At 46.0% G+C, this 10,000-nt stretch overlaps 3 protein-coding genes across 3 annotated transcripts; all 3 read right to left on the minus strand.

The window, feature by feature from the left end:
• Nucleotides 1-6,551: 6,551 nt before the first annotated feature.
• Nucleotides 6,552-7,049, minus strand: LOC137649202 (protein FAM200A-like). Its single transcript, XM_068382191.1, has one exon. It carries the CDS (start codon nt 7,047-7,049, stop codon nt 6,552-6,554), a length of 498 nt encoding a protein of 165 aa, XP_068238292.1.
• A 55-nt stretch (nt 7,050-7,104) lies between these two features.
• On the minus strand, nt 7,105-7,503 carry LOC137649203 (protein FAM200A-like). Its single transcript, XM_068382192.1, has one exon. The coding sequence runs from the start codon at nt 7,501-7,503 to the stop codon at nt 7,105-7,107; it is 399 nt and encodes a 132-aa protein (XP_068238293.1).
• LOC137649205 (protein FAM200C-like) lies at nt 7,500-8,294 on the minus strand. Its single transcript, XM_068382193.1, has one exon. The coding sequence runs from the start codon at nt 8,292-8,294 to the stop codon at nt 7,500-7,502; it is 795 nt and encodes a 264-aa protein (XP_068238294.1).
• Nucleotides 8,295-10,000: the final 1,706 nt, after the last annotated feature.

The following is a 10,000-nucleotide window of genomic DNA, read 5'->3' on the forward strand; positions in this document are numbered from 1 at the left end:
AGAGGGTAATAAAAAAGAAAATAATGAACCATTTGGTCAAAAATAATTTGTTTAATATGGGTCAACACGGTTTCGTACCTGGAAAAAGTACACAGACCCAACTGATAGCTCACTATGAAAACATATACAATAATATGATAAATGAAAAAGACACAGATGTGATCTATCTAGATTTTGCAAAAGCCTTTGACAAGGTAGACCATAACATATTGGAGAAAAAAATGAGAAAGCATAATATTGTGGGAAAGATAGGAAAATGGGTAAAAGAATTCCTGCAAAACAGAAAACAGATAGTGGTTGCAAATGACGAGAAATCAGATGAAGCCCAGGTAATATCTGGTGTGCCCCAAGGTACGGTATTAGCTGCACTGCTATTTGTTATTATGATCTCAGACATAGACTGTGATGTTGAAAACTCCGTAGTGAGAAGTTTCGCCGATGACACAAGAATAAGTAGAGAAATTACTTGTGATGAAGATAGGAACTCACTACAAAGAGATCTAAACAAAATATATGAATGGGCGGAGATAAATAGGATGGTATTTAACTCCGATAAATTCGAATCAATAAATTATGGAAACAGAGAAGGAATGGTGTATGCATACAAGGGACCTAATAATGAGACAATCACAAACAAGGAAGCAATTAAAGACCTTGGTGTAATTTTAAATAGGAATATGTTATGCAACGACCAAATAGCAACACTGTTGGCTAAATGTAAAGCAAAAATGGGAATGTTATTCAGACACTTTAAAACAAGAAAAGCTGAACACATGATTATGCTTTACAAAACTTATGTGCGTAGTACACTCGAGTACTGCAATGTGATATGGTACCCACACTACCAAAAGGATATTGCGCAAATAGAGAGTGTACAAAGGTCCTATACTGCTAGAATAGAAGAAGTTAAGGACCTTGATTACTGGGAAAGACTGCAATTTTTAAAACTATACAGTCTAGAAAGGAGAAGAGAACGCTACATGATAATACAAGCATGGAAGCAAATAGAAGGAATTGCTGAAAACATCATGGAGCTTAAAGTATCAGAAAGAGCAAGCCGAGGTAGATTAATAGTGCCAAAAAGCATTCCAGGTAAACTGAGAAAGGCGCACAGGACATTAATCCACTACGCACCAGCATCGATAATGCAGCGACTATTTAATGTGCTGCCAGCTCATCTAAGAAACATATCAGGAGTGAGCGTAGATGCGTTTGAAAATCAGCTTGATAAATACCTAAGATGCATCCCAGACCATCCAAGACTGGAAGATGCAAAATACACCGGAAGATGTATTAGCAACTCTCTGGTGGATATACGAGGTGCCTCACACTGAGGGACCTGGGGGAACCCAAACAAAAAATAAGGCAATAAGGCAATAAGGCAATAGGTCACTACCGAAGGTTTCTGTGGATATGATTCCTTCTTTTGTGATCTACCAGACTAGTCCTTGTTGCTGTTCTCGGGGGAGGATAAGTTCTTCCCTTGGGAGTAGCAACGCCTTCCTTGCTTTGGTGCTCTGGGAGCTGGCAAGTATTGCTGGCCTTTCCCCTTAGATCTCCCTTAGGCTAAGATAAGTTTCTTGGCTGCGGGTGATCTGTCACTAAAGCAAGGTTGGCAGGACCCTCTTGTCCCTTCCCCCTCTTTCTTCGTAATGGCCGAGCCATTACTGTACTGTACGTCGTTCTACATCTGGACCTAGTATAGGTTAGGATGTGGAATTGACTCAGCCCCTTGCCGGCCGGCAGAGCTGCTGGCCGGCAGGGGTCTTACTGTACTGTACGCCGTTCTACATCTGGACCTAGTATAGGTTAGGATGTGGAATTGACTCAGCCCCTTGCCGGCCGGCAGAGCTGCTGGCCGGCAAGGGTCTTATGTTTTCGAGTGCTGCCCGGACCTCTCTTGGTCCCTCATCCATGCCTGCCGTCAGAGCCGGACGGCATTGGTCAAGGAAGCCTGAATTAGTTTCTCCCCTTCCTTATATGCACTCTTTCGGTTGCCGGGCTTGGAGGTTGTGTACACTCTTATCCCGGCATCCATTCTATTTTTCTTCTAGTGCTGTACCTGTCCCGGCTGCCGGCCTATGAGGCCGGCAGCCAGGCAGGTGTAGTCCTCTGGTTCTTTTGCTGCCGGCTGGCATCGGTCTTGTAACTTTGCCGGCCGGCTTATGTCAGCCCTTGTCTGCCGGTCACCAAGAGTGTGGCCGGCAGCTGGGTACTACCTTGTGTAGTTGCTGGCCGGCAGCCATTGCCGGCCAACACTGGCTGTTACCGGCCGGCAGTTGCTGCCGACCGGCACAGGCATTTGAACCAGAGTGCTGCCGCCCTATAGCTGTTAAGTAGTATACTTTAAAGCTAGTTGTGGTGTGTGCCGGCCGGCAAAGGCAGGCCGGCACACATCCCCCTATACTGTACTAGTATTCTTCTGTATAGCATATACAGTAAGAAGAAAACTATAGTAAGGGTTTTGGTACAGCACTGTATCTTCTAACACTATTGTGTTTTCTTGCACATCCCTTTGCTGTTGCCCTCAGATAGGAAGCTGAGTTCTTCCCTGTCTATTATCCAGGATTTTAAAATCATTACTTAGGTGTGGGCTCCACCTGTTTCCTCTGGAAACCTTGCATTGGTTACTCTAGAAGAGATAAACCATTTTGATTTTATTATCTGGAAGGCTGCAACAATGGGTTGTGAGGGAAACACAAGTGTGTGTCTTTCCTTTCTGAATTGTTATGCTATACTATGCATATCCAGTGATACATAGTTCACTTGATACTCATGGAAATTTCTTCTCTTTACAGAAGGACACTCCGAAGTGGGGAAGTGCTTTCTGCAATGTCAGCAGCAAGAACCTCTGCGGACATGAGTTTTGTAGGAGACACGCAGCATACGCTGTCTCCAAGGATGATCTCCGGTATTGGGACCCTAAGGTATGTACTGTGTGCACTAACCTGATTACTGAGACCTTTAAATAGCTAGGAAGAAGCTTCGTACCTGGGTAAGGGGCTTCCAAAAGAACACTTCTGGCCCTTATCTTCCAAGTGAGAAGATGAGGGCGTATCTTTTCCCTAAGGCATCAGCTGATGCAGTGATTCCCCAGCCTCAAGAGGAGATCCCCTAAGTTCAGATCCAGGTGGATGCTGAAGTCGCGGTCGCGATGCAAGACATCCAGTTAGACGACAGGATGTCTGATGTGGACGGGTGTCAGGAGGAAGACCTCCTGGCAGAAGCCCAGGATGAAGTTCAAGCCCCAGACGTTGTAGAGGTAGACGTCGACGAGGTGTCGGCTACTCCGGTTCAGATTCCGGAGCCTATTCCCTCTACATCGGTCGGTCTCCCAGTAGAGCTGGGACAGGCCCTCTCTTCTATTGTTGGAATGATCCAACAAATGCAGAAGGAGAATCAGGAGAAGGCGGCTGCAATGGAACGGCGAATGCAGTGCCTTGCAGAATCACATGGGCCCCAGAAAAAGCTCAATGTGAAAGACCTTCCCTTGTGCTCAGATGCTAACCCATGGAGGTATGCTGAGCACATGCCGATGACGACTGGAAAGATCGTCATCTCGGATAAGCTGGGCTCAGTTCCCCTGGAGGAGGTGGAATTCTGGCCCAGCAAGGCATCATATCCGGACTGTTATGTCCGGCTGAGGAAGGAACCAGCTTCAAAGGAGGAGACAGAGCCGAAGGAGGTCATAGTGATGGACCATGCTAAGGCTCAAGCTCTACTTTCATCCTCGATGAAAGAGAGGGGCTTCTCTAACTCAAAGGTAGCCGCATTGAATAGGAAGCTCCCTTCCTTTGTGTCCTCGCCTACTAGAGCCTTCCCCTTTTTACAGAAGGGTTTCTGGCTGTACTAAAAGCAGTCGAGGCCGGCAAGTCTTGCCCCTCCCTAGAGGAGTGTAAACCCTTGTCGCTGGCCCTGCCTATGGACCACAAAGACTGGAAGGACGTCCATCTTACGTTCTCAGTGGGAAAGTTGGAGGCTGATATTGCCGGACGTCAGTTCGGCAAGGACCTCCCTAAGCTGTCTGACTTTCTTTTGCGAAGTGAGTTCGATACAAAAGAAAGACTGACTGCCTCAAGGTCTCTTCAGACTACTCTCGAGACGATGGCAAGTGACCCCAAGGTCCATGAAATGTTCGTGGTAGTGGCCAAGCCTCATCTGGCCACAGTGACGAAGGACCTTTATGGCTTCGTCAAGGCAAGGAGAGCTTGTAGGGAGTTCGTGTTTACCTCGGCTACGGTGAGGCACGAGCCAAAGAAACTAATCTCCTCCAACATTTGGGGAAAAGACCTTTTCCCTACCGACTTGGTCAAAGAAGTTGTTGATAAGGCCGCCTTGGAGAATAGAAACCTTCTCCAGAAGTGGGGCCTGGCTATCAAAAGAAAGTCTTCCCCGGATGAGGGTCCTCAACCAAAGAGGAAGACGATGAGGACTAGGCTATCGTCTCGGCCAGCCAAGCCTCTCAGACAGCAACAGCAACTGCAATTGCCATTGCCCCCAGTGCCCCAGATCGTGGCACAAACCCCGACCACCTTTCAGTGGGTACCCCAGGCCGTGTCGACACAGTCCACGGCATTCACCCCAGCGTTCGAAGGGCAGTCTACTTCCTTTCAAGCAAAGCCTAGAGGAGCGGCCAGAGGCTCGTCTAGACGCCCCTCAAGGGGAAGGGGATTCAGGGGTGGTCGTGGTCAGGAAGGCAAGACCTCAGGACGGCAGTCCAAGTGAGGTGATACCGGTAGGAGGGAGACTTCTGAAATTTCGGGATCGGTGGACCTTCGATCCCTGGGCCCACAGCCTACTCAAGAATGGACTGGGCAGGAGCTGGTACAGCACTCCACCCCCGTGCCTTCGGTTTTTCCAACACTCCACCCCCGTTATGGAGGAGTACGTTCAAGAACTGTTGGAGAAAAAAGGTGATCCGAAGGGTGAAGCCCATCAATTTCTAAGGGAGGCTGTTTTGTGTTCCCAAGAAAGACTCGGAAAAGCTCAGAGTCATTCTGGACTTGTCGCCACTCAACAAGTTCATAGTGAATTGCAAATTCAAAATGCTAACACTGCAACACATAAGGACCTGACTGCCCAAGAGGGCATATTCCGTCTCTATAGACTTGTCAGACGCCTATTGGCACATTCCAATTAGCCATCGACTCTCCCCCTACCTAGGGTTCAGGCTACAACGAAGACTATACGCCTTCGGAGCCATGCCATTCGGGCTAAACATAGCCCCAAGGATTTTTACGAAGCTTGCGAGCGTAGCTCTCAAACAATTACGCCTAAAGGGAATTCAGGTAGTAGCCTACCTGGACGACTGGTTGGTGTGGGCAGCATCCGAGACAGAATGCTTGCAAGCTTCCAGTCAAGTGATCCAGTTCCTAGAGTACCTAGGCTTCAAGATCAACAGAAAAAGTCTCGACTTTATCCATCTCAAAAGTTCCAGTGGCTGGGAATCCACTGGGACCTTTTGTCACACCGTTTCTCCACCCCGGCGAAGAAAAGGAAGTAGATAGCGGGTTCTGTCAAGAGACTTCAAGATTCCGAAAGGATATCAAGACACGAGCAGGAGAGAGTACTGCGCTCTCTCCAGTTTGCTTCGGTGACAGACCCAGTGCTAAGAGCACAGCTAAAGGATGCAATCGGAGTTTGGAGAAGTTATGCATCAAACGCGTGAAGAGATCTGAGAAGACCAGCCGCTTCGGCTAAGTACTCTTCTCAGGCCTTGGTCCCAAGCCAGACATCTAAAGAAGTCGGTTCTTCTTCAGCCACCTCCCCCGTCGGTGACGATTCACTCAGACGCCTCGAAGGAGGGATGGGGAGGTCACTCTCATCGGAAAAAAGTCCAGGGGACTTGGTCCAAGCTATTCAAGACCTTTCACATAAAACTTTCTAGAAGCTAGGGCAGTGCTCCTTACCTTAAAGAAAGTCTCCCCGCATCACTCGATCCACATAAGGTGGTGATAGACAGCGAGGTAGTTGTGAGATACTTGAATCGACAAGGATCGAGGTCTCCACCTCTCAACCAGGTGATGTTGGCCGTCTTCCGATTGGCGGAAAAGAAGAAGTGGTACCTGTCGGCAGTTCACCTTCAAGGAGTCCGCAATGTGACAGCGGACGCTCTATCCAGGTTCACACCGATAGAGTCGGAATGGTCCTTAGACGCAGGATCATTCTCCTTCATTCTGAATCAGTCCCAGAACTGCAGATAGACCTCTTTGCGACGAAAGACAACAAGAAGTTGCCCCTGTACGTGCCCCGTACGAGGACCCCTTAGCGCAGTGGTTCTTAACCTTTTTCATCCCATGACCCCCCGGGACTAATCAGAGTATTATTATGACCCCCTATAATAGATTTGGAAATAATGAACCTTGTCAAAGGGTCAAATAAACAAAATTACAGGAAGACCATGGTTTACTCCTACACAATTTTATTGGAAACACCACAGAACAAAAACCTTGAAAAATTCCACTTACATAGCCTCTACAAATGCCATAAAATTATCAATTCCAAAGAACTATTCAACACGATACAAAACCTAGCACCAACTTCTTATTCACTCAGTGTGATGGTTGAAATTGTTTTGCAGCCATAAGTCTATCAAAGCGAGGTCCAGTGTTCGATAGGCAACACCTCATGTCAGTATTGATGACAAGCCTATTGGGTGCCTTTGTTTTCAGTGCAACCATTGCTGAGAATCCAACCTCGCACCAGTAGGTTGACGGGGACTGAATCAACATGGTTAATGCACGCATCGAGAGAATAGGACAGTAGTCCTTCACTTTTGCCCAAAATGTTGGGAGCTCTTGTTCGGCAAAATTGACGTTAAGCTGAGAATCCTCACGAATTTGATAAAATTCTACCTTAGCAGCAACATCAGTATCACTGATGGCACTATCCTTTACTGAAAAGGGTCTATAGATCCACGCATCAGTACAGCGGTCGTTTAGTCCTGGAAAGTAACTTTCGATGGGGTCATTTACTGCCAAAAGATGAGTGGAGATCTCCTCACGGAAACTACATTCAGCATCTGGCATGGAACCCAGGAGAGTCATCATCTCCGTGAAGAAAGTGATGTCACCGTCTTGAACTCTTTTCTGGTAAAGTTGAATCTTAGACTTGAATGCTGCCACTTTGTCCCGAGCTGTGTGCATCATTGTAACGTTTCCTTGGATTCAGAGAATTTACTTCCAAGAGGAAATCTGCCAAGTAGGCAACCTTTGTTACAAAACAATCATCCTGCATCTTTTCATGAAGAAGATTCTCCTTTGCCATATGACCACGTTCCAACAGCATTGTTATTTCTTCGCGAAGTTGTAGCACGCGATTTAAAACTTTGCCGCGTGAGAGCCAACGTACCTCTGTATGAAATAATAGAACAGAAAATTCAGCACCCATTTCTTCACATAGCAATTTAAAAATCCTTGAAGTTGTTGCACTTCCTCGTATATGGTTCACAATCTTTACAACGTCAGTAAGCACTTCTTGAAGTCCAGGTGGGAGATTCTTCATTGCCAAAGCATACCGATGAAGCAACAGTGAGTGAAAGAGACATGTGGAGCGGCATTCTTCACGAAGGCTTTGAAGCCCGATTTGCAGCCGACCATTGAACAAGCTCCATCTGTACACACTCCAACAAGTGCGTCCCAACCTAGTTCGTGCTTAAAGAGAAAGGCTTCAAGGATTTTGAAAATATCTTTTCCACGAGTGGTTGTGGCCAGTGGTTCAGAGAACAGGTACTCCTCTTTCATAACTTCCACGTCAAGGTAACGAACATAAACAAAAAGTTGGGAACATGAAGCAACATCCGTTGACTCGTCCAGTTGCAATGAATAGACTGGGCTACTCCTCACAGCAGCCACTACTTGCAGCATAATATCGTCACTCATGTCCGAGATCCGACTCCTGACTGTATCATTCGAAAGGGAAATAGCCCTCATCTTGTTTGCCTGATGTTCTCCAAGAATTACCTTCGTTGCTTCCAGAATGCAAGGCTTAATCAAGTCTTCGCCAATATTATGAGGTTTCTTGGTCTTAGCAATTTTTAGAGCAATTCTGTATGAAACCTCCAACGCTGCTTTATTCTGACAAGCAAAGTGACCAGCGGAATCAATGCGACTGGCCTTCAGGGCAGCTTCTTTTTGCTTGAAATAGTCCAAGTTTTTGTCCCCCAAATGGCTGTGACAGGACTCAAAATGGATCTTCAGCTTGCTTGGCTTCATACTTTCGTGACTCAAAACTTTGCTGCAGATGACACATTGCGGCTTAACCACTGAGTTCTGAATAATGCTTGTGGAACCCATCTTGAGAAAGGCTTCATTGTACGTACGTTTCTTGTTAGGACATAGTGCAAAAAGGAAACGACAGAGTATCTGGAAAAAAAAAGAAAATCTCGTTTCAGATCTCGCAGGCAGAAAAGGTAAAAGATGGAAAAGGTAATGCAACGTGAAAATAGTATGAAAAAAAAAACGTTTTAAGGCGCCCATAACAAAGAAAGTTGGAGATATAAGTAATGACGTTTCACATGGCCACTTGACTTACCGTAACTGGTAACCATGACCACATTACAATTCATATCACAAAACTGTCCAGCTTATGTTAATTTCTATATACTAATTGCTATAGCAAAATTATTTCTTAATAATTGTATACTAATTTCTCCTAAAAGAAAAAAAAAGGCCTAGCGTGCAATGTAAACATTAATCAGTATCTCACTTGATCTCGCAAGAACACTCACCCAATCATAACAACAGCCTCCCCCTTTCCCCCCCCCCCCCCCCTTTACTATCAACGATTCAAATTAAATAGTAAATAATTTACGTACTTCCTCATTGTTTTGCAGTATTTTTTTATATATAATTATATGAGAATAGGTATTTTCATGTGATTGATAGCCAAACATAAATAAATTAACACGTTTTCGTGAATCCTAGAAATTCACTGGGGTGGCTGCAGTTTCACAGTCCCTACTGACGAGCCGCCACTGATCGTAATACACTACAACACATACCTCTTGGCTCTTTCCCTCGTTGACTGAAACTCGAATGCAAACGGCCTTCAAAGTCAGAGAGCAAGAGCGACACATTTCTCTCTCACTTCAACTGTAGCTCAGAACTGATCAGTATGCAATGAGCATGGACTCAGGGAGATGCGTATGTACGATCATTAATGAAGCAAGGTGAGGATAATGTAAATTTTGTTCACCTTGCAGCCCTCACACCCATGGCCGCTGACCAATGGCAGGGCGTCAGAGATATCACGTTATTCACGTCACGTATCACGTGACTTGGAGGAGTATCCGATTGAGCTATAATGGGAATTTAACGCTATTTTGGTAACACTGGCTATGGTTAATGTGTAACAGACCACCCAACTTGTGACCAGTGTTGTACTCATCAAACTGGTAAAAGCTCTACTGGCTATTTCAAATACGTGTATAATGTATTTGAAAAATAAATTATTCTCCAGAACCCTTTGTGACCCCTTAAGAAATCCCAAACGACCCCCACGGGGGTCACGACCCCCAGGTTAAGAACCACTGCCTTAGCGGAAGCAGTGGACGCGATGTCCCTCGACTGGAACAGATGGTCCAAGATTTATCTGTTCCCTCCTCACAACCTTCTGTTGAGGGTCCTCAACAAACTGAGATCCTTCAAAGGGTAGCGGCAATAGTGGCCCACAAGTGGCCGAACAGCGTGTGGTTCCTCCTGGCATTGGAACTGTAGCTGAAGTTTGTACCACTACCAGATCCAGTTCTGACCCAGCGAGTCCAGAAGTCAACTGTCTGCGCTTCATTACAGAAAACCCGGACCCTGCTGCTCATGATTTTCTCTCCCTAGTGGTGAGAAAGCGTTTCGGGATTTCGAAAGCCAGTATAGACTTCCTTGAGGAATATAAGTGCAAATCTACTAGAAGGCAATATGAGTCATCTTGGAGAAAATGGGTGGCCCTTTGTCAAGGCGAAGAATCCGCAGGAGATCTTGACAGACTTCTGCTTATCTTTCTTCTC

Source organism: Palaemon carinicauda, chromosome 11, assembly GCF_036898095.1.
Source record: "Palaemon carinicauda isolate YSFRI2023 chromosome 11, ASM3689809v2, whole genome shotgun sequence".
Classification (NCBI taxonomy): Eukaryota; Metazoa; Arthropoda; class Malacostraca; order Decapoda; family Palaemonidae; genus Palaemon; species Palaemon carinicauda.

Coding starts and splice junctions, on each gene's coding strand:
- LOC137649202 (XM_068382191.1), bottom strand. CDS start 7,049: ATGATGACTCTCCTGGGTTCCATGCCAGATGCTGAATGTAGTTTCCGT.
- LOC137649203 (XM_068382192.1), bottom strand. CDS start 7,503: ATGAAGAATCTCCCACCTGGACTTCAAGAAGTGCTTACTGACGTTGTA.
- LOC137649205 (XM_068382193.1), bottom strand. CDS start 8,294: ATGGGTTCCACAAGCATTATTCAGAACTCAGTGGTTAAGCCGCAATGT.